Source organism: Symphalangus syndactylus, chromosome 1 (assembly GCF_028878055.3).
Source record: "Symphalangus syndactylus isolate Jambi chromosome 1, NHGRI_mSymSyn1-v2.1_pri, whole genome shotgun sequence".
In the NCBI taxonomy this organism is placed as follows: Eukaryota; Metazoa; Chordata; class Mammalia; order Primates; family Hylobatidae; genus Symphalangus; species Symphalangus syndactylus.
In genome coordinates, this window is record NC_072423.2 from 110,716,500 (window position 1) to 110,737,067 (window position 20,568).

A 20,568-nucleotide genomic window follows, 5' to 3' on the forward strand; every position below is an offset into this window, starting at 1 on the left:
CCTCTGCCTCTTGGCTCCAGCAATTCTCCTGCCTCAGCCTCCCTAGTAGCTGGGACTACAGGCATGAGCCACCACGCCCAGCTAATTTTTGCATTTTCAGTAGAGATGGGGTTTCACCATGTTGGCCAGGCTGGTCTCGAGACCTCAGGTGATTCTTCCCCCTCTGCCTCCCAAAATGCTGGGATTATAGCCATGAGCCACCATGCCCAGCCTTAATGAAAACTTTTAATAATTATTTTTTCAAGAAGCAGATTTTGAAAATAGTATTGGTTATTTTTGTCTCCATTAAACCCAGGAAAATAGAATTATAAGAAATTCTGGCCAGGCACAGTGGCTCACGCCTGCAATCTCAGCACTTTGGGAGGTGAGGTGAGCAGATCACCTGAGGTCGGGAGTTCAAGACTAGCCTGACTAACATGAAAAAACCCCGTCTCTACTAAAAATACAAAATTAGCTGGGTGTGGTGGCGCATGCCTGTAATCCCAGCTACTTGGGAGGCTGAGGTAGGAGAATTGCTTGAACCCAGGAGGTGGAAGTTGTGGTGTGCCAAGATCGCACCATTGCACTCCAGCCTGGCCAACAAGAGTGAAACTCCATTTCAAAAAAAAAAAAAAAAAATTCTGTTTAAGTTATAAATAAAATATTTAAGCTTAAAATAGTGTGAGTTTTAACATACCTACTTTTTCAAGTTTTTTCAACTATTTAATGTTCTGGAAAAAAATTAACCATTAAAAATACATAAAACAAGTTTAAAAGGCAACCCACAGAGTGGGAAAAAAATTTGCAAATCCTATCTCTGATAAGGAATTATTCTCCAGAATATATAGAGAACTTCTAAGACTCAACAACAACATTAAAATAACTCAATTCAAAAATGGGCAAAGGACTTGAACAGGCATTTCTCCAAAGAAGATATACAGATGGCCAATAAGCACAGGAAAAGATTCTCAACATCACTAAGCAGTGGGAAAATGCAAATCAAAACTACCAAGAGGGCCGGGCACGGTGGCTCAAGCCTGTAATCCCAGCACTTTGGGAGGCCAAGGCGGGCGGATCACAAGGTCAAGAGATCGAGACCATCCTGGCTAACATGGTGAAACCCTGTCTCTACTAAAAATACAAAAAATTAGCCGGGCGTGATGGCGGGCGCCTGTAGTCCCAGCTATGTGGGAGGATGAGGCAGGAGAACGGCGTGAACCCGGGAGGCGGAGCTTGCAGTGAGCCGAGAGCGTGCCACTGCACTCCATCCTGGGCAACAGAGCAAGACTCCATCTCAAAAAAAAAAAAAAAAAAAAAACCTACCAAGAAATACTACTATTAAAAAAGAAAAATAGGCCGGGTGCGGTGGCTCATGCCTGTAATCCCAGCACTTTGGGAGACCGAGGCGGGCGGATCACTTGAGGTTGGGAGTTTGAGATCAGCCTGACCAACATGGAGAAACCCCGTCTCTACCAAAAATACAAACTTAGCCAGATGTGGTGGCGCATGCCTGTAATCCCAGCTACTTGGGAGGCTGAGGCAGGGGAATCGCTTGAACCCAGGAGGTGGAGGTTGCAGTGAGCCGAGATTGCACCGTTGCACTCCAGCCTGGGCAACAAGAACGAAACTCCGTCTCAAAATAAATAAATAAATAAATAATTGGCCAGGAGTGCTGGCATGCAGCTGTAGTCCCAGCTATTCGGGAGGCTGAGACAGGAGAATTGCTTGAACCCGGGAGGCAGAGGTCGCAGAGCCGAGATTGTGCCACTGCACTCCAGCATGGGCGACAGAGCGAGACCCCATCTCAAAAAAACAAAACCCAGAAAATAACAAGAGTTCACAAAGATGCAGAGGAAGGTGGACCACCTGTGCACTGTTGGTGGGAATGTAAAATAGTATAGCTGCTGTGGAAAACTGTTCTTCAAAATATTAAAAGTAGGCTGAGCGCAGTGGCTCACACCTGTAATCCCAGCACTTTGGGAGGCCTAGGTGGGCAGATCTCCTGAGGTCAGGAGTCCAAGACCAGCCTGGCCAACACGGTGAAACCCCATCTCTACTAAAAATACAAAAACTAGCCAGGCATGGTGGTGGGTGCCTATACTCCCAGCTTCTTGGGAGACTGAGGCAGGAGAATCACTCGAACCCGGGAGGCAGAGATTGCCGTGAGCTGAGATCATGCCACTACACTCCAGCCTGGGCGACTGAGTGAGACTTCATTTTTAAAAAAAGGGGTCGGGTGCAGTGGCTCACGCCTGTAATCCCAGCACTTTGGGAGACCGAGCGGGCAGATCACCTGAGGTCGGGAGTTCGAGACCAGCCTGACCAACATGGTGAAACCCCGTGTCTACTAAAAATACAAAATTAGCTGGGTGTGGTGGCGCATGCCTGTAATCCTAGCTACTTGGGAGGCTGAGGCAGAATCGCTTGAACCCGGGATGAGGAGGTTACAGTGAGCCGAGATCATGCCATTGCCACTCCAGCCTGGGCAACAAGAGCAAAACTCCGTCTCAAAAAAAAAAAAAAAAAAAAAAAATAGATTCACTATATGAGGTCGGTTGCAGTGGCTCACACCTGTAATCCCAGCACTCTCGGAGGCCGAGGCGGGCAGATCACCTGAGATCAAGAGATAGATCGAGACCATCCTGGCCAACACGGTGAAACCCCATCTCTACTAAAAACACAAAAATTAGTTGGGCGTGGTGGCATGTGCCTGTAGTCCCAGCTACTCAGGAGACTGAGGCAGGATAATTGCTTGAACCTGGGAGGCGGAGGTTGCAGGGAGCCGAGATCGTGCCGCTGCACTCCAGGCTGGCGACAGAGAGAGAGACTCTGTCTCAAAAGAAAAAAAAAAAGATTCACCATATGATTTGCCAGTTCCATTTCTGGGTATACACCCAAAATAATAAAAAACAGAGGCTGGGAGAGAGATTTGTACACCCATGTTCATAGCAGCATTATTCACAATAGCCAAAAGGCAGATGTAACCATTCATCAATAGATGAATGAATAAACAAAGTGTGGAATATATACAATGGAATATTATTCAACCTTAAAAAGGAAGGAGATTCTGCCACATGCTACACATGGATAAACCTTGAAGACATGATGCTAAGTGAAATAAGCCAGTCGCAAAAAGACAAAGACTCCATGGACCCACACATCTGAGGCACTTAGAGCAGTCACATTCATAGAGACGGAAAGTAGAATGGTGGATGCCAGGAGCCAGGGGAAGGCAGGAATGGGGGGTTATTTTTTCATGGGTACAGAGTTTCAGTTTTACAAGAGAAAAGGAGTTCTGGAGATGAACAGTTGTGGTGGTTGTACAACATTATGAATGTACTTAACACCACCAAACTATACACTGGCAAGTGGCTGAGATAGTAAACTTTATGATGCATGTATTTTTAAAACTGGCAAAAAATCTCTACAAACATATAGCAACAAATAGTTTTCCCTTTGCTTCAAGCCCCAATATATCTTAGCACGCATCTGTTGGATCCTCTGTTGGATTTTGATATTTCATTCATTGTGGGGTTTTGCATTCATTTGATTTTTTAAAATATTATACTAATATTATTTACCTTGGTTACTAAATTTTTTGGCATCGCCTTAAATTTTGCCCCCGAGGTGAGTATGCCTCACTTCCCTCACCCTAATCCCAGCCCTGCAATTATGTTCCTGCCTCAAGGGCTTCCGAGACTCTCCATCACCTTCTGAGAAAGCCCAGGCCCTCCGACTGGCTTTGGGCACCTGTCCACGTCTCTCCTCCCCTGCTCTTGCTCCACTGAACTCCTGTGGCCATGAGCCCATGTTTCTAGGGCTGGTACACACTACTGTCCCTGCCAGAATGAGCCTCCACCTCAAAACTCCCTCTTGATCCAAGACTGTCCCAGTGAATATTTTCCACAGCTCCTCTCTCCTCAACCCCCGTCAAAAGCTATGAGTTGGTCCCGTACCCCCAAGAGTGCCCCACCTTGTCAGGCCAGGTACTTCTTCCTGGGAGGGGCCATCTTCCCACTTCATGCCCAGCCCAGCACTGGGCACTTAATAAATGCCCATGACTTGTGATAATTAAGTCCTCCACCAAGAAAGGACAGCTGGGGCCTGATGCAAAGGTTTATTGCTGAGTCTGCGCGTCTAGCTGAGGGGAGTGCAAATTGTGCCCCGGCCTTGCCAGACAGAAGCTCCTTGTACCCGACTGCAGCACAGGCCCTGGCCTGTGGACATAAGCAAAGATTTGGTGCTGGATGAGGAAGGAAGGAGCAGGGATGTGGGGACACGGGCCTTTGTCCCTGATAGTTCAGGCATGGCTCTCAGCTTCCCCTGCCAGGGAACACTGAATGGAAGGGGCAAGAGAAGCTGTTGGTAGGGACAAGAGGGTCACCCAGGTTTGCTTGTAACCCCACCTGAGGTAGAACCCTTTGGACACAGCCAGGGCCTTTGTCCTATCCTGAGTCCTCTAGGCTGATCGAAGGGAGATGGACTCTGTCCCCAGCCACCCCTCAGGACAGCCTGGCTATTGGCCATAGCTGATGTCAACAGTATCCTCCCTTAACACACCATCCTGTTGTCCAACCAGCCCAGGGTACTGTGTGTGGGTGGGGAAGTGGTGTGTGGATCTGCTGTCCAAGGACACAGGGAGCAGATCCTGCTGGAGAAGGCTGGAGGTTGCTCTGAGCCTAGTATTTGGGGAAGGGTCCTGCTGTGTCTCACTCTGGCACCCAAGGGCCCCCAGGTCTGCCCCCTCCCCACTAATTTATTTATGTGGGGCCACACAGGCCAGAGCTATCTTGGACCCTTTGGAGGCTGCTGGGAGGGACAGTCACTGGCTCTGGGTAGACAGGTGTCAAACTTGTCACATGGAGGTGGCAGGGTGAGCAGCTGGCCTGTGTGTGGGAGGGATATTCCTTGTCCTTGACGAAACGCTGGGAGGGAGGGCTCTTTGCTGAGCCCAGGCCCACCAGGTGAGTCGTGGGCCCCCAGGGGCAGGAGAGCTGCGGGAGATTGGTCAGTTGGGCACTGCTGAGTCACGGTGAGCTTCAGCTGCCCCAAGTCCTGCCCGTTCCTAGCTGGGGCTGGCTGCTGTGAGTCCTAGAGGCCAGTGCAGCCAGGCGGTGAAGGGCAGGGCTTGGGGTTGGGGGCATGAGGCTCTGGGATACTGTGGGAGGTATGGGGGAGGATCCGCGCCTCAAGGCTAGCAGGGCTCAGAGCTTTGGTGAGGTGGCAGGTTTGGGCCCGGGAGTCCCAGGGGGCTGATAGGGTCCTGGGGGTTGGGGCTGCAAGGCAGCTAGGGCTACCAGGTCTCAGGGTGACTGACACGCATGAATTCAGGCACCTGTGAAAAGGAAACCCAGTCAGCATCCCTGAGACCCAAAATAAATGGGTTTAGGCATTGTGTGTGTGTGGTGGGGCGTGGGGGGCGGCCCTGGAAGCTGTGACACCTGAGGTCTTGGGGCAGGGCCAAAAGAAATTCTATGGGCGGGACTTGTGGGGTGGGGCGGGGCCTCTGTCGGTGGGGTGGGGCCTGAGGAGCTGGGGTGGGGCCTGGAGGCAGTGGGCTCCAGGATTTGGGGGTGAGGCTCCAGGGCCGTGGTGTGGGGTGGGGAGCTGGGCGGGGCTGGGGTATTGAGGCAAGGGGCTGGAGAGGGCAGCGACCTACCTCAGAAGAGGCCACAGTCTTTGAGGTTCTCCTTGATAATGATGTCGGTGACAGCGTCGAAGACAAATTTGACGTTCTGCGTGTCGGTGGCGCACGTCATGTGGGAATAGATCTCCTTCACGTCGCGCCGCATGTTGAGCTCGAGGAACTGCACCTTGATGTAGTTGCCGGCGTCCTCGTAGGTGTTTGGTCCTGCGGGGGCGGGGGCTCTCACTGGGCTCAGCCCTTCCTTCCCCGTGAGGGTGGTGCGCGCCGCGATCGTGGGGCGGGGGCGCCGCCTGGCGGCCATGCGGACTTCTCACCATCGTAGTCCGGGAAACAGATGCTGAGGTGCGCCTTCTTGATCTTCTCGAAGAAGACGTCCTTCTTGTTGAGGAAGAGCACGATGGACGTCGTGGCGAAGTAGCGGTGGTTGCAGATGCTGTTGAACAGGTGCAGGCTCTCGTGCATGCGGTTCTGAGGAGGGCAGCAGCTGTTGGGCACCGGGAGTCGCGTCCGACCCGCAGCACCTGCTCTCTGGGCTCCTGGGCACGCGGGGCTTCCCGCTCAGCTGGCTCTCAGAGGGCGCCCCGCACTGCCCCATATGGGCCTACTGAACGCCTCCCGGCCTCCTCAGGCCGCCCAGGACCGGCATCCCCTCCCGTGCCCTCCCCCAGCCCAGCGCGCGGTCTCCGCCTCCAAGGGACAGCAGCTCCTCCTCGCCCCTGGAACACAGGCCCTGCCTGGCACGCACCACTTCGTCGTCCTCCACCAGCACCATGTCATAGGCGCTCAGCGCCGCGATGAAGATGATGCAGGTCACGCCCTCGAAGCAGTGGATCCACTTCTTGCGCTCCGAGCGCTGCCCGCCCACATCGAACATCCTGCGGGGCCGCGGGGGCCTGAACCCGCGCCCCGGGCCCCACAGGCAGCATCCCCTCGCCCTGTGCTGGTCGGGGAGCTCTCGGCTGGGACTACCACCCTTTCTGCTGGCGGGGTATCAGGGAAGGGGCAGGGTCTATCGCAGGGGGTCCCCGGAGCAGGACGGGGCCTGGGGCAGTGACCTCCTGGGCTAGCGTGTGGGTCGTACCGGAAGTTGAGGTCCTTGAAGGAAAACTGCGTCTCGATGATGCCAGTGGTCTTGACTCGCGAGCGCAGCACGTCCTGCTCGGTGGGCACGTAGCCCGGGGTTACCAGGCGCTCCAGGTCGGAGAGGTAGCTGCGCGAGACCCGGCCGTGGGTGGGTGGGGAGGCGTGGAGGGCCCCCTGCGCCCCGCGCCCCGCGCTGCCCGCGAACTCACTAGCCCGCCGAGTCGTTGAGCTGGTACTCCGAGGCGCGCTCAAAACAGGCCTGGATACCGGAGTCCTTCCACAGCCGCTGGATGATGTCCGACATCTCCTTGGGCATCGTGCCCTCCTCGATAGTGTCTGCCATGTGCATCAGCTTCCGGGCGTCGTCCTGGGGACAGGGTGAGAGTGGCTGGTGGCGGCCAGGGACTCGGGCCCAGCCGCGAGCCTCGGGTCCCCCAGAGGCCCGCTCAGCCCGCCTCCTGGCACACCTGGCGTGCAGAGTCTCCGTACTGGATGTTGAGTGTGGTCATGGCGCGCACGATGGCCAGGATGGACTGCAACGTGTTGCCGTAGATGATGGCGATGAACTCGAGGCACTCTTCCAGCGAGTACCCGTCCTGGTGGATAATCCTGAGGCCGAGGCGAGCAGAATCAGCGCCTCGTGGGGAAGTGGGGAAGGACCCAGACCCAGGGGCCTCGGGACAGGCAGGGGCACTCACTTCATCTGCTTGACGATGGTGCTCTTCCCGGACTCACCCGCACCTGAAAGGGACGCGGCGCCTCAGAGCTGGGCTGACCAGCCTGCCCCCTCCCGCAAGGAGGCTGGGAGGACGGGGCTCTCCAGAGTTGGCAGGGTGGACCCGCAGCAAAGAGGCCTGAGCGCCAGCCCCCATCCCGTAGCCACACCTACCCCCCCATCCAAATTAAGTCCTGACATCCTGAAGTCATAAGGTTTGCAAATGCCAGGAAAGAGAAGAAAGGAAGCCAACGAGGGGAATCAACGACCTCAACTGTTCTGGGACAGGGGAGTCCCCAAGACCCCGGCACACGCAGCCTTTATTATGCTGTGAGACTACAATGAAGAAATCCCGGAGCGTCATCGCCACCTCGTGGGAGCCTCTGTTACCGCATGCACTGGGTTATTTGAGGCGGATAAACCCCTTGCATTTCACCTGAAGGGGTGCGGGTGTCTCCAAGAGGCTCAGAGGGAATTAGCTCCTTTGGGTGGGAGGGAGGGCAGAGTTGACATCCTTTCTGAGCTTGCCCCTGCGAGGGCGTTGAGCGCAGTTAATGAGATTTCCGGCTTAGCCTTTCTGCCTTGGGGGAAAGTGGGGCTGGCTTGGTCTCTCACCCACCCCCAGCTGGTTGACCAGACCCTGGGGAGCTTGGGTGGAGCCCCTCTTGAAGCTGCTGTTTCCCCTTGAGAGGTCAGGCAGTGACTTTGAGGCAGGCCTGGATGAGCCCCATCTCTCCTCACTGCCCATGGTCCAGTGGACACGGCTTTATCTACTCCCACTGGGCCTCAGTACCCGCCAGCCCCTCTGGCTGCTTTGTAGGTCTACCAGCCACAGCCCTCTGGCACCTGAGGGCCATTCTTTGTGGATCTCGGTGGCCCTAGAGGCTCCCCACTCCCAGGAGGACTATGGCCATCCCCTTCCCAAAGTAGCAGCCCAATAACGGGCTCCCAGTGAGGGCCCTGGCTTCTGAGCACTGCCCAGCAGGCCTATCAAACCAAAGGCTGCATGAAGCTTGCGGGAGCCCAGCCATGGAAAAGTCGGCCTCACACACCCATGCAAGAGTGTGGTTGGCACGCACTTCTGGGGAGGTTGGGTCACCTGAAGCAGAGCCGTCTGGAGAGGGGCTTCGTGGGATGTCCAGCCTTGGGCGACTAGGACACCACCTGTCAGGCCTGGCCTTGCTTGGCCAGGGCTCCCACCCTTGCCCTACCCTGTTGCAGGCTCATACTGCTTCCCAGGGAACCCTTGCTTCACAGAAGGGCTGCCTGCCTGCCTCCAGACCAATGACCTGGTGGCAGTGGCCCCACCTGGGCCCACACCCCTACCCAGAAGCAGCAGCTTCACGGTTCGAGCATCCTTCTCAGCGTCCTCTTTCAGCTTCTTTTCCAGCTCCCTGGAGTGCTTCTCCTCAGCACTGGCCCCAGCCCCCATGGTCCCAGCAGCAGGCGAAGGGACAGAGTGAGCAGGTGGTTCTTCTGGATGGAGGGGATCCCCAGAACCTGGCCTCCCAGGCACCCTTCTGGCCCCAGGAGGACCTGCAATCAACCGGCTCTCTACGGACCTGGGCAGTCCCTGGTGGGGCTGCTTAGTGGGATTTGGGGGCCAGGGGTGTCCAAGAGCCAATCAGAGACAAGGACAGGTGAATCCAGCTCAGCACCCCCAACCCTTCTAATCGGGCTGGCATAGCCCCAATCCCTCAACCGCTGACTTTGCACTCCTGCTGTCCTTCTGCCCCCGCAACCCTGCAGGAGAGGCCCTGGCACTGCCTGGGAGTGGGGAGACATGTTCGGTAGGGTCAGGGCTGAGAAAGGGGAAGGCAGAACCTTGAGCCCTTGGGGTGAGGACAATGGAGGTGGGGCTGGCAGCGAGAGGGCATAATTGGGAGAAACATGCCTGCCGCCTGCCTGGCACCGGGCTCAGCACCAATCCTTATCTTATAAGCTCACACTGGCCCTGGAGTATGGATGAATGCCCACGTCATCAGTCTCATTTTACTGATGAGGAAGTAGAGGCTCAAAGGGTCACACAGTAGGAAGTGGTTAAGAAGGGCTGGGTGACTCTGGACTGGGATTTTATGATCTGCAGGGAATCCAGAGAGAGGGAAACAGTGGGCATTGCATTCATCCCATATCACAGTCTGGAGCTGCCCCAAGGAGGTCCTCTGCTTCCAACGGACTGTGGTGGGCATGCATATCTGCTCTGTGTGCCTTGGTATATGTGTCTTTTTTTTTTTTTTTTTTTTTTCTGAGACGGGGTCTCGCTCTGTTGCTCAGGCTGGAGTGCAGTGGCGCAATCTCAGCTCACTGCAAGCTTCACCTCCTGGGTTCACGCCATTCTCCTGCCTCAGCCTCCTGAGTAGCTGGGACAACAGGTGCCCGCCACGACATCAGGTTAATTTTTTTGTATTTTTAGTAAAGACAGAGTTTCACCATGTTAGCCAGGATGGTCTTGAGCTCCTGACCTCGTGATCTGCCCGCCTTGGCTTCCCAAAGTGCTGGAATTACAGGCGTGAGCCACCGTGCCCGGTCTTTTTTTTTTTTTTTTTTTTTTTTTTTTGAGACAGAGTTTCACTCTGTCGCCAGGCTTGAGTGCTATGACGCGATCTTGGCTCACTGCAACCTTCAACTCCCTGGTTCAAGCTTCTCCCTCCTCAGCCTCCCAAGTGGCTGGGATTACGGGCACATGCTACCATACCCAGCTAATTTTTTTTGTATTTTTAGTAGAGACGGGGTTTCACCATGTTGGCCAGGATGGTCTCGATCTCCTGACCTTGTGATCCACCAGCCTCAGCCTCCCGAAGTGCTGGGATTCAGGTGTAAGCCACCTTGCCCAGCCATAGGTGTGTCTTTTGCTGTTTGTGCATGAATACCTGTGTGTTCATGTGTGCCTGCATTTATGCCTTTGCGAGTGCATGTGCTTATAGGAATCACGTGCCTGTGCGCATGCTTATGTATGTGTGCACATGTATATACATGTGTATGCATGTGTGAATATGCTTTGCGTATTCTCTTCATACACACATAGACTTGTGTGTTTTGCAGTTTGTGTAGGTTCGCACGTGTGCACCTGCTTATATGCAGGGGTGTGAACATGCCTGTTTGTACCTGAGCATATGTGTGCCTGTGCATGTCCATCTCTGCCTGTGTATGACTGTGTGTGTGCACGCATGCTTGCAGGTGCCTGTGCCTATATGTTCACTTGAATTTGGGTGCAACAAAGTCTCTAATCTGCAGAGGTGGCCAGGCTCTTCCAGAGAATGTTTTGCAGGCCTGTTGCCAGGTGGAGAAATTGCATCCCAGAGCAGGTGTCGTGCTCTCTGGGGTATAGAGGAACGGGGCTCACCTATCCTGCTCCTGCTCTGTCTGCTGTGGGTGCTCTGAGGCCTGCCTAAGGTTATCTCCAGGGCCGGCCTGCCTGCCTCAGCTTAGGGGGTCTGGTGCTCTGTTCAGGTGCAGGGCTCACTGCCAGGCAGAAATTGTTCAGGTTGAGCCCGAAGTGTTGAGCTCCCAGGTTCTAGAGATTTCCCACCCTCAACTTCCACAGGAAAACCCAAATCTTGGGCTCTCAAAGGCTCCTCCAGGCACCCTGAGCCTCCTGGCTGGACTCCTTCCCTGGAACCTGGCTGCCTTTCAGCACTCAACTCTGCCACAGACTCAAAAGACCACAAGGGGGTGCCGGGGCCCCAGACACTGAGCACTAACGGCTGTCTGTAAATAGTATGCGTGGGAAGTGAATGCTGGCTCCTACCACAGGCTGGCAGCTTCTACACCCACCCTGTTGGATGATGGGGATCTGTCCAGGAGTGAGGCCATTTCATTTGTGCCATTTCAGCCTTCAGGTTCCACCCACCCTCCCTGACCCTGAAGAGTGAGTGGGCCCTGGGGGTTCTCTGCAGCCCTTCGCACTACCCAAGTGTTTGGGGTGGTGCAGCAGCCCAGGTTTGTCAAACTAAATGTAGTTTCTACATGTTGGGTTTCTTTAAATGGAGCCAATCTACTCCCTTCCCAGCCCCCCACCTGGCTCCCCAGGCCCACCACGTGTGGCTCTAAATCCCCTGACCAAGGAGAGAAGCCAAAGTCTAGTCCCAGAGCCAGTGTTTATTAGCAAGATGGAACCCAAAGGCGGCTGTGGCCTGGGCAGCAGAAGGCCACCAGGAGCCCCCACCCATCTATCCAACTGCCCCCCCAGAGCTAATTACATCCACACCCATCACTTGAAGTGGTGGACATAAGGGAGCCCTGGGGAGCCTCTACCGGCCCCAGGCCTCTACCACGGACCCCCTCCCCTCAGAGCTGGGGCCTCCCGTCAGCCCCGCCTGGGCCTGGCCCCTCTGCTATGCTCCCAGCCTCTGAGTCAAAGTGGCACAGGGAAAGCTAAGGAGGTAGAGTGGGGTGGCCCTGCCCCGGCCAGGTGGGGAGGGGAGAAGGGGCTGAAGGGGCTGTCCCACCCAGGCAGGATGCCTCTTCTCCTATCCCCAATAAATAGAGAATAAATACCCAGGAAGGGGCTGGCCGTGGCTGAGTGCCCCCAACCCAGGCAGGGGCTGGCATCCTGTGATAGCCCCTTCTTCCCTTCTCTGAGTGCACTTGAGGCCACCCCAGTCTCCAAAGTGGTCCTCGCATCCATGTCTATGTCACAGCACAGGCTGATAACACACATCAGAAAAGGTGGACGGTCCGTGCCCCATCCGAGTAGGGCTTGCTCCCTCCCTTTGTCCTGTAGATCTTGGCAGAGGCTGTCGAGCAGGTAGACTTCCAGCTGAGTCTGGGGACTGTGTGGTCCTGGCCTGGCCCCGCCAACTGGCTGGGCCTGGTTAGGCCGGCTCTGTTTTCTGCCATCTCTGACCAGCATGGGTCTAAGTTTTGGACGATGCTGCCACTGAGGCAGGCTATATTCAACCCACCAATAAATACTGTCTTTGCAGGGGCAGGGTGTGTATAGAATATAGATATTTTATATATATATATATATATATATATCTTTTATATTAAAAGAGACAAGGGCTAGGCTGGCCCATGGCAGGGCTCAGGCAGCTGGCCTCATGTGTCCGGAGGGTGGTGCCGGCGGTTCCGGGGCTTTTTCTGGTCCTGGGGCTCAGGAGACCGGGGTGCCCCTGGAGCCTCCCTGGGGCTGGGGGGCACATGGCGCCAGTAACCCTGGCAGTACTGGTGGATGAGGCCCACTTCTGGCTGGGCCAGCAGCTGGGCCAGCTCCTGGTAAGGAGGCGTTGGGGGGCCTGCACCTGGGGGTGGTGGGGCGCTCACGGACAGTGGTGGGAAGAGGGCAGCATGGACGGCGTCCCGGCCCAGTACATGCAGCTGCACTCGTGTGACGACGTGCTTAAAGTTGTTCTCAGTGGCTGTGCAGGAGTAGAGGCCACGATCGCTGAGCTGCAGGGCACGGAGCAACAAGCCCTGCTCTGTGCGCAGGAAGCGGTCCTCTGCACGAATCTGCAGGGGCAAGGAGAAAGGGTTCAGAGGCTCTGTGACCACCCTATGGCCCTAGCCAGCGACCAGATCAGACCACCTTTGTGGCCATTCCGTGTAGAGGCACCCATGTGGGATTTCCATATGCCAGAAAAACCACATGAAATGAAGTTTCCACATAATGAGAGATATTTGAATAAGGCATCTGTACAGATTTCCATTTCAGGAGGGATGACCATAAGGAGGTTCTGCACAATGAGGAAAATTTGAAGCGCACACAGAATTTCCTTTTTTTTTTTTTTTTTTTTTTGAGACAAGGTCTGGCTCTGTCGCCTAGGCTAGAGTGCAGTTGAATGATCTTGGTTTACTGCAACCTCTGCCTCCCAGGCTCAAGCCATCCTCCCACCTCAGCCTCCCAAGTAGCTGGGACCACATGCATGACTATGCCCAGCTAATTTTTGTATTTTTGGTAGAGAGAGGGTTTCACTATGTTGCCCAGGCTGGTCTCGAACCCCTGACCTCAAGCAGTTTGCCTGCCTTGGCTTCCCAAAGTGTTGGGGTTACAGGCGTGAGCCACCACGCCCAGCCAGAATTCCCATTTAATGAGAATATCCAACTGGGATAACCACATAGAATTTCCATGTAAACAGGGACACCTGTAGGGCATTTCCATAAAATGAGGGCCCCATAGAATTTCCACATACTGGAGCTCACTCACATGATGTTTTTGTAGAAGGTACACCCCCAATGTGGTATGCATATGGAATTTTCATGTGAACAGGCATACCTAGAAACACTTTCCATAGAATGAGGCCAATCCCATGGAGTTTCCACGTAACTGTTTTCACTCAAAGGATTTGCATGTAGGGAAGGGAGCTTGGAAGGGGTTTCACAGCATGAGAGTTGCTCCAGATCACTCCTCTACTACATTTCACCACTGCACAAGGACTCTCACGTCCAGGGTGAAGCACTGGGCGCAGGAACTCACCTCTCGGCGCCGGTCACCAGGATCTCGCTGGAACAGCCACTTAACAGTGGCTTGGGGCGAGCGGGGCTGGCACTCAAGGAAGGCTGCGCTGCCGGCCACGCCATACTGCACAGACTCCACGGCATTCTTGTTGGCTTTAGAGTGAGAGGGATTTTGCAAAAGCAGCATCACCTCCGGGCAGCCTGCTGGCTGCTTTGGGGCAGGCACCGAGGGGCACCCACTCACCAATGTAGAGCTCTGTGTTGATGGGGCAACTAGGGATATCCCATCTCCATTAGCCCCCACCCTCCATTAGCCATCAGAGCACCCTTACAGTGGGGGCCCTGTGAGCAGCTTCGTGGGCTGCGTGGGGCTCTGCAGTGTGAGCAGCACCCCACGGTGAGGCCCAGCATACTCACCATTGGAGTTGAACCCACGGCACTGCCTGATGGGGTTTCCGTGCCGGACGTCCTGCCGGCGGCTCCGCCTGGATGAGGATAGCCCCTGAAGGAGTGCTCCCAGGAAGCTTGCCCCCCCAGTTCCCTGTATCTCCCTGACTCCAGGGCAGGGCCCTTTTTCCCCAGGGCAGTGATGTCTTACCCATAAGACCCCCCTAGGGTAATATCACATGCACCCCCAATCCCCTAGGATAGGGCCCTGGGACTGGTTGCTAAAATTCTAGGTGTCTAGGGGTCCACACCTCTTGGAGGATGCTGTATAGCGGGAGCAGGCCTGGCCATCCCAGGCGCAGTAAGGGTCCCGGGCAAGGCAGCAGTCAGCACAGGCAGCCCCATACGCCTGGCAGCGGTGCAGGCTCAGGTGTGTGACACCCACGGCTGACGCCACGTAGAGTTGTTGCTGGGGCAAAGGGTAGGGTCTTGTCAATTCCTGTCCCATAGCCAGCCCCACCAACAGCCAGCTAGGCTGGGCTCCTCATCCCTGTTCCATGCCTCAGTTTACCAATCCCTGTGCCAAGGGCATGACCCTGAGGGGATGCAGGCCCTGTCCCCATCCCTGGCCCACCTTGCCAAAGGCTTACCCTCTTAGAAGAGATGGTCATCGTCTTGACGGGTGCTGGATCCTAGAGAAAGATAAAGATCAGCTTGGGATGCCAGGGACCCCCTCCCTGCCCTGACCTAGAGGTCTCAGGTCAGAGGCTGGGACTGGGGGGAGGGTAAAGGTGGGGAGGTCAGGACTGGGTGGTGTCACACCCACCTTGAAGACCTCCACCTCCTCCAGCATGAGCTCTTCCATCTCCTGGTCATCCTTGGGCAGCACAATGACCTTCTGCACTGTCCCACGGTCTGGAACGGGCCGGGCAGGGCCTCAGTGGGGCTGGGGATGCTGGGGAAGGGGTACCAGCCTCAGCCCCTTCCCCCACCAGGGCCCAAACCCCCCTAGGGCATTGGAGCTGGAGCTTTGCGCCAAGGTGGAAGAGTTTCCCCAGGTCAAAGGGGACTGGCCCAGGACATAGGGGGTCATGGCCAGGGTCTGCCCCCACCAACCCAGACCCTGATTTTGGGCCCTGCTGAGAACAGGACACTGGGGCATGCATTCTCCTGTGTTTGGGCTGCTGGAACTGTAGGGGGTGCACTGTGGCATGTGTGTGCACACATGAGCATGTGTATGGCCTGTGTATCCTGGAGGTGTCTACCATCTGTCTCCACCCCTTTCCTGCCATACATAAGTCCCCAGATGCCCAGTGGCCCTGTTCTCCTGGGCCCCTGGGGATGGAGGTGGGAATGGGGTTTTCTCACCCCTAGCCTCTGTTATCCCAGCAATAGGGAGAAGGCACCAAAGGATGAGGATGAAGAGGTGACTCTGATGAGCTTGCAGCAAGCCCTAGCAGGGCAAGCCCCAGCCCCAAGGATCTGCACCCCGCACCCGGTGGGCCCAGCGTGGGAGAGGCCGGGAGCAGCAGTGGGTACCTGTGCCCAGGAAAAGCACCTCATAGCGCCCGTCGGCTGCATCCACCTGGTCCACGGCAACAGTGGTGAGGCGGTAGGGAGCACCTGTGCGGACTACCAGGGGCCGCCGCTGCAGAGGGTACACGGCCTGGTACATGAGCGGGTGGCTGCGCATGAAGTTGATCACCTCATCAGGATAATCTTTGGTGGACTTCATAGATGGCGTGAAGGTTCCACCAGGGCACTGTGGACAGGTGGCGAGTGTCAGTCCCAGGCTGCCTGGGCAGGGCAGGCTGGAGCCATTAGCTTCAGAAGAGGCCACTGCAATGTCTGTCCCCACCACCTCAACCTGCTCCTCTCCCCAGACCTGCTCTCCAGGTTTCTGCCCTGCACCTGACCTCTACAGGTCCTGCTCCGGCCAAGGTCCCACGTGGCCAAATGCCACAGCCACCTCCCTGGGCTCATGTGCCATGACCTCGTGGCAGCATTTGGCCAAGTGGACCACTCCCTTCCATGTCTGCCTCCCCACCCTGTCATCTCCTTCCTCTCTGGCTGTTCCTAGGGTCTCACCCGTCCCCCTCCTGCACAGCTGGACTGCAGGCCCCGACGTCCTTGGCACACCCCAGGCTCACTCTCCTTCCTGAAGCTATCCCCTGAGCCTGGGCTCAGCCTGCCCCCCATTATGGCCAGCTTACCTCTGGCCCATCCTTCTGACTCCAGGTTACCTCTGGAGGGAAGCCTCCCCTGTCCCCCACTGAGACCAGCCTCTCCATCCCAGTCCTGACCACATGGAGTCAGAACTGCATTGGATCAGATCCGCTGCTCTCCTGCTTAGACTCCCGCATCAGCCGGTGTCACATCAAGATAAAGTGACACGCCTCTGTGACCTCTAAGACCCTGCCTGAGGCCTGGCCCTACCCCTCCCCAGCTCTTTGCCTCCTGTTCCTCAGCTGAGCCAACCTCCAGCCTGCCTCCAGCGTCCGCGGGGAAGACGTTTCCCTCCAACCTTCGGCTCCCAAACAGCCCTACAGAGGACCCTCTGAGGAGCAGCCGACCACGCCCAGCCCACCATCTTTGTCCCAGAATCCTGTCTGGGGTCCTCCACAGCTTGACACTGTGTGTGAAGGCCCATCTGTGTGTGCATTACGGCTCACCGCCTCCGCTGGCTGGGAGGGCCATGATGGTGGGGCCCATGTTGCAAAGGGCCTGACCCAGAGGCCTCTTAGAAGAAGAGGAAGGGGAGAGGCAGGATGAGTGGGGTCCTTACCGTGCCTGGCCGTGGGTAGGGCATCTTCCCTGAGAAGGGCATCCACTGGTAGTTGGGACCCTCTTTGTGGGCAAAGGGCCCGTTGAAGACCATGCGAATATCAGCCATGGAGTAGACACACACGGCAGAGCCTCGGAACACGGAGCTGTGGGCACGGCAGGTGCTGCTGAGTGGGACAGACCCTCCACCTAGGGCCCCTCCCCAAACTGCCCCCTCCCCACAGCTCGCCACTGGGCTGGGGTTCTCCACGAGTTATAATCCCCCAACAGGGCCACTCCCTGCCACTGCTGGCCCTGACCACAGCCTCACCCAGAGGAGGTAAAGACAGCGTAAATGACAGGGTTCCTCACGTCCTGGGTCTGCTGGACAAACACATCCTCTGGGGACAGAGGGAGAAGATATTGGAGGGTACCTTGGGTGGGAGCCCCTGGGCCCCACCCACTCCTGCACAGGGGAGGGGGCCCACCAAAGGCACCCTGACCACCCATCCAGCCTCTATCCCTCTTGCTGTTGCCAGAGCACCCTGCCTGCCTGCTGGGCACTCACGGAGCTCATCGAAGTGAGTCTCAATGCCATCCTCGCCCGGGACAGAGCAGACAAGCCGCGCCTTCAGGAATGTGCTCCACTTGTTGACCAGGCAACAGTGACCACCGTCATCATTCTGGGGAGTGGGGCAAGAGGCCAGGTCAGATCAGCTCTTGACCCCAAGCCCTGGCTGGAGCAGGGCTGATGAAGCCAGAACTGGTGGAAGAGGCAGCCTGGTGGCTCTGCCAATGCATACCAGGCAAATGCGCCCGATGCGGGCGTACACAGCGGGGCTCTGCGGCGCCTCTGCCGATCGCTCACGGAAGAAGAAGTAAAGCTTATCATCATTGCGCTCCGCGCTGTCAGGAATGAGCTCAGCATGGATGAACGACGGGTCTGCAGGTGGCAGGGGTCAGCTGGGTGAGCCCCTACTCTGATGGTGCCCCTGATGTTCTCCAACAGAATCCCCAGCCAGGTACAAGAACACCCCCAGCTCCTCTCCAGATAAGAAACTACCCCTGCCCCAGGTAGTCATAGGCTAAATATGTCCCCCACTTCCCCCACATGTGCTTCTTTACTACCTCCTTGCTGCATCCCAGACACACGGCCACGGAAGGGCTCCTGGGGCTGCGCTTACCGTTCAGCCACCGGGAGTTGTACTGATCCGTGCGCATGGCCGTCTGCTTTCCAAGTGTGCGGAAGATGGCTGCGTCAGTGCCCATAAAATCGATGTACACACCAGCATAGAGCTCCTCATCTGTGGGTGGGCCAGTGGGTCAGTCAGGGGGCTGCTGTTTGCTAGGGCCAGGGCACAGCTCAGATGACTTCCAGGGCAGGGCCTTATCTCCCTGCTCAGGCTCCCTGGGGCATGATCCTATCTCCAGTGGAGTGCTGGTCAGTGTTTCACCACTGGCTCTGGGAGGGTTGGATTAGTAACGATCAGCTCTGATGAGTAGCAATAGCCCATTTCTGTGGTGTGAATACTCCTGCCATGACTAATTTCAAGCTACCAACCTGAGGTCACTGAAAGCAAAATCAGGAAGAGCTGCCAACACCACTGTACAGTATTTCTACCCCACAGACACAACAAATGTAAATCACCTCAAGAGCATAGCTAATAGGCCGGGTGCAGTGGCTCATGCCTATAATCCCAGCACTTTGGGGGCCCAGGTGGGTGGATCATTTGAGGTCAGGAGTTGGAGACCAGCCTGGCCAAGCTGGTGAAACCCTACCTATACTAAAATACAAAAATTATCCGGGCATGGTGGCAGGCGCCTGTAATCCCAGCTACTCAGGAGGCTGAGGCAGGAGAATTGCTTGAACCAGGGAGGCGGAGGTTGCAGTGAGCAAGATCACGCCACTGCACTCCAGCCTGGGCAACAGAGCAAGGCTCCATCTTAAAAAAAAAAAAAAAAAAAAAAAAAAAAAAAAAAAAGAGGCCGGGCATGGTGGCTTATGCCTCCTGTAATCCCAGCATTTTGGGAGGCTGAAGCAGGCAGATCATGAGGTCAAGAGATCGAGACCATCCTGGCCAACGTGGTGAAACCCTGTTTCTACTAAAAATACAAAAAAAATTAGCTGAGCGTGGTGGTGCACGCATGTAGTCCCAGCTACTCAGGAGGCTGAGGCAGGAGAATCGCTTAAACCCGGGAGGCGGAAGTTGCAGTGAGCCGAGATCGCACCACTGCACTCCAGCCTGGTGACAGAGTGAGACAATCGTCTCAAAAAACAAAAACAAAAATGAAAAAAAAATACAAAAAAGAGCATAGCTAACAATAAAGTGTAGTGAAAGAATTAGGAAGCATATGCACACCTCAGTTTACTGGGCTTTGTGCACTGCAAATACTGCATTTTTTACAGAAGGAAGGTTTGTGGCAACCCTGTGTCAAGCAAGTCTGTTAGCATCATTTTTTCAACAGCATATGCTTACTTTGTGTCTCTGTGTCTGTGTCACAGTTTGGTAATTCTTCTTTTTTTTTTTTTTTTTTGAGACGGAGTCTTGTTCTGTCACCCAGGCTAGAGTGCAGTTGCACCATCTCAAGCAATTGCTCAAGCAATTCTCTTGCCTCAGGCTCCCAAGTAGCTGGGACTACCGGTGCCCACCACTACACCTGGCTAATTTTTGTATTTTTAGTAGAGACGGGGTTTCACCATGTTGGCCAGGCTGGTCTTGAACTCCTGACCTCAGGTGATCCACCTGCCTCGGCCTCCCAAAGGGCTGGGATTACAGGTACGAGCCACCGCGCCTGGCCTACATTTTGGTAATTCTTGCAATATTTCAAACTATCTGTTATGGTGATCTGTGATCAGTGATCTTTGATGTTACTATTGCAATTATTTTGGGGCACCGTGAACCTCACCCATATAAAACAGTGAACTTAATCGATAATGTTGTGTGTGTCCTGACTGCTCCACTTACTGGCCATTCCCCCATCTCTCTCCCTCTTCTTGGGCCTCTCTATTCTCTGGGACACAGCAATATTAAAATTAGATCAATTAATAATCCCACAATGGCCTCAAAGTGTTCAAGTGAAAGGAAGAGTCATATTATCTCTCACTTTAAGTCAAAAGCTAGAAATGGGCAGGTGCAGTGGCTCATGCCTGTAATACTAGCACTTTGGGAGGCTGAGGCAGGGGATCACTTGAGGTCAGGAGACCAGCCTGGCTAACATGGCAAAACCCATTTCTACTAAAAATATAAAAATTAGCCAGAGGTGGTGGTGGGCGCCTATAATCCCAGCTACTTGGGAGGCTGAGGCAGGAAAATCACTTGAACCGGGGAGCAGGGAGTTGGGGGGTTGAGGTTGCAGTGAGCCGAGATCACGCCACTTCACTCCAGCCTGGGGGACAGAGTGTAACTCTGTCAAAAAAAAAAAAAAAAAAAAAAAAAGCTAGAAATGATTAAGCTTAGTATGGAAAGCATGTTGAAAGCTGAGATAGGTCCAAAACTAGGCCGCTAGCACTAGTTAGCCAAGTTGTGGATGCAAAGGAAAAGTCCTTGAAAGAAATTAGAAGGGCTATTCCAGTAAACATACAAATGATAAGACAGTG

At 55.2% G+C, this 20,568-nt stretch overlaps 2 protein-coding genes across 5 annotated transcripts in view; both read right to left on the bottom strand.

Moving 5' to 3' along the window:
• Positions 1-2,901: 2,901 nt before the first annotated feature.
• GNAT1 (G protein subunit alpha transducin 1) lies at positions 2,902-8,971 on the bottom strand. 3 transcript variants are annotated; one of them, XM_055276474.2, is made up of 9 exons: positions 8,751-8,971; positions 7,408-7,450; positions 7,177-7,318; positions 6,919-7,076; positions 6,708-6,836; positions 6,372-6,501; positions 5,941-6,094; positions 5,639-5,830; positions 2,902-4,196 (listed from the first exon to the last, which is right to left on the bottom strand). In XM_055276474.2, the coding sequence occupies exons 1-8, from the start codon at positions 8,854-8,856 to the stop codon at positions 5,640-5,642; spliced, it is 1,053 nt and encodes a 350-aa protein (XP_055132449.1). In that variant the 5' UTR covers positions 8,857-8,971; the 3' UTR covers positions 2,902-4,196; position 5,639. The 3 variants fall into 3 exon arrangements, with proteins under 3 accessions (XP_055132449.1, XP_055132442.1, XP_055132459.1); XM_055276467.2 differs by having other exon boundaries at positions 2,902-5,314; XM_055276484.2 differs by lacking the exon at positions 8,751-8,971 and adding an exon at positions 7,599-7,692 and having other exon boundaries at positions 4,020-5,314.
• A 2,531-nt stretch (positions 8,972-11,502) lies between these two features.
• SEMA3F (semaphorin 3F) overlaps positions 11,503-20,568 on the bottom strand; it is a 34,241-nt gene continuing 25,175 nt past the window's right edge. For both annotated transcript variants that reach the window (XM_055276007.2, XM_055276017.2), the window contains 12 exons: positions 18,155-18,274; positions 17,774-17,913; positions 17,539-17,653; positions 17,302-17,371; positions 16,993-17,137; positions 15,747-15,969; positions 15,034-15,122; positions 14,858-14,899; positions 14,519-14,676; positions 14,238-14,305; positions 13,840-13,973; positions 11,503-12,875 (listed from right to left, as the gene is read on the bottom strand). In XM_055276007.2, the coding sequence (XP_055131982.1) occupies positions 12,465-12,875; positions 13,840-13,973; positions 14,238-14,305; positions 14,519-14,676; positions 14,858-14,899; positions 15,034-15,122; positions 15,747-15,969; positions 16,993-17,137; positions 17,302-17,371; positions 17,539-17,653; positions 17,774-17,913; positions 18,155-18,274 (1,715 nt within the window). In that variant the 3' untranslated portion in view covers positions 11,503-12,464. The remainder of the gene's footprint in view (positions 12,876-13,839; positions 13,974-14,237; positions 14,306-14,518; positions 14,677-14,857; positions 14,900-15,033; positions 15,123-15,746; positions 15,970-16,992; positions 17,138-17,301; positions 17,372-17,538; positions 17,654-17,773; positions 17,914-18,154; positions 18,275-20,568) is intronic.

Bases quoted from the DNA above. Each gene is read 5' to 3' on its own strand.
- GNAT1 (XM_055276474.2), bottom strand. From the start codon at position 8,856: ATGGGGGCTGGGGCCAGTGCTGAGGAGAAGCACTCCAGGGAGCTGGAA. The intron at 6,502-6,707 runs GTACGACCCACA...GCGGCCCCGCAG, and splicing joins TTCAAGGACCTCAACTTCCG to GATGTTCGATGTGGGCGGGC. The intron at 5,831-5,940 runs GTGAGAAGTCCG...CCGCCCCCGCAG, and splicing joins CTGTTTCCCGGACTACGATG to GACCAAACACCTACGAGGAC.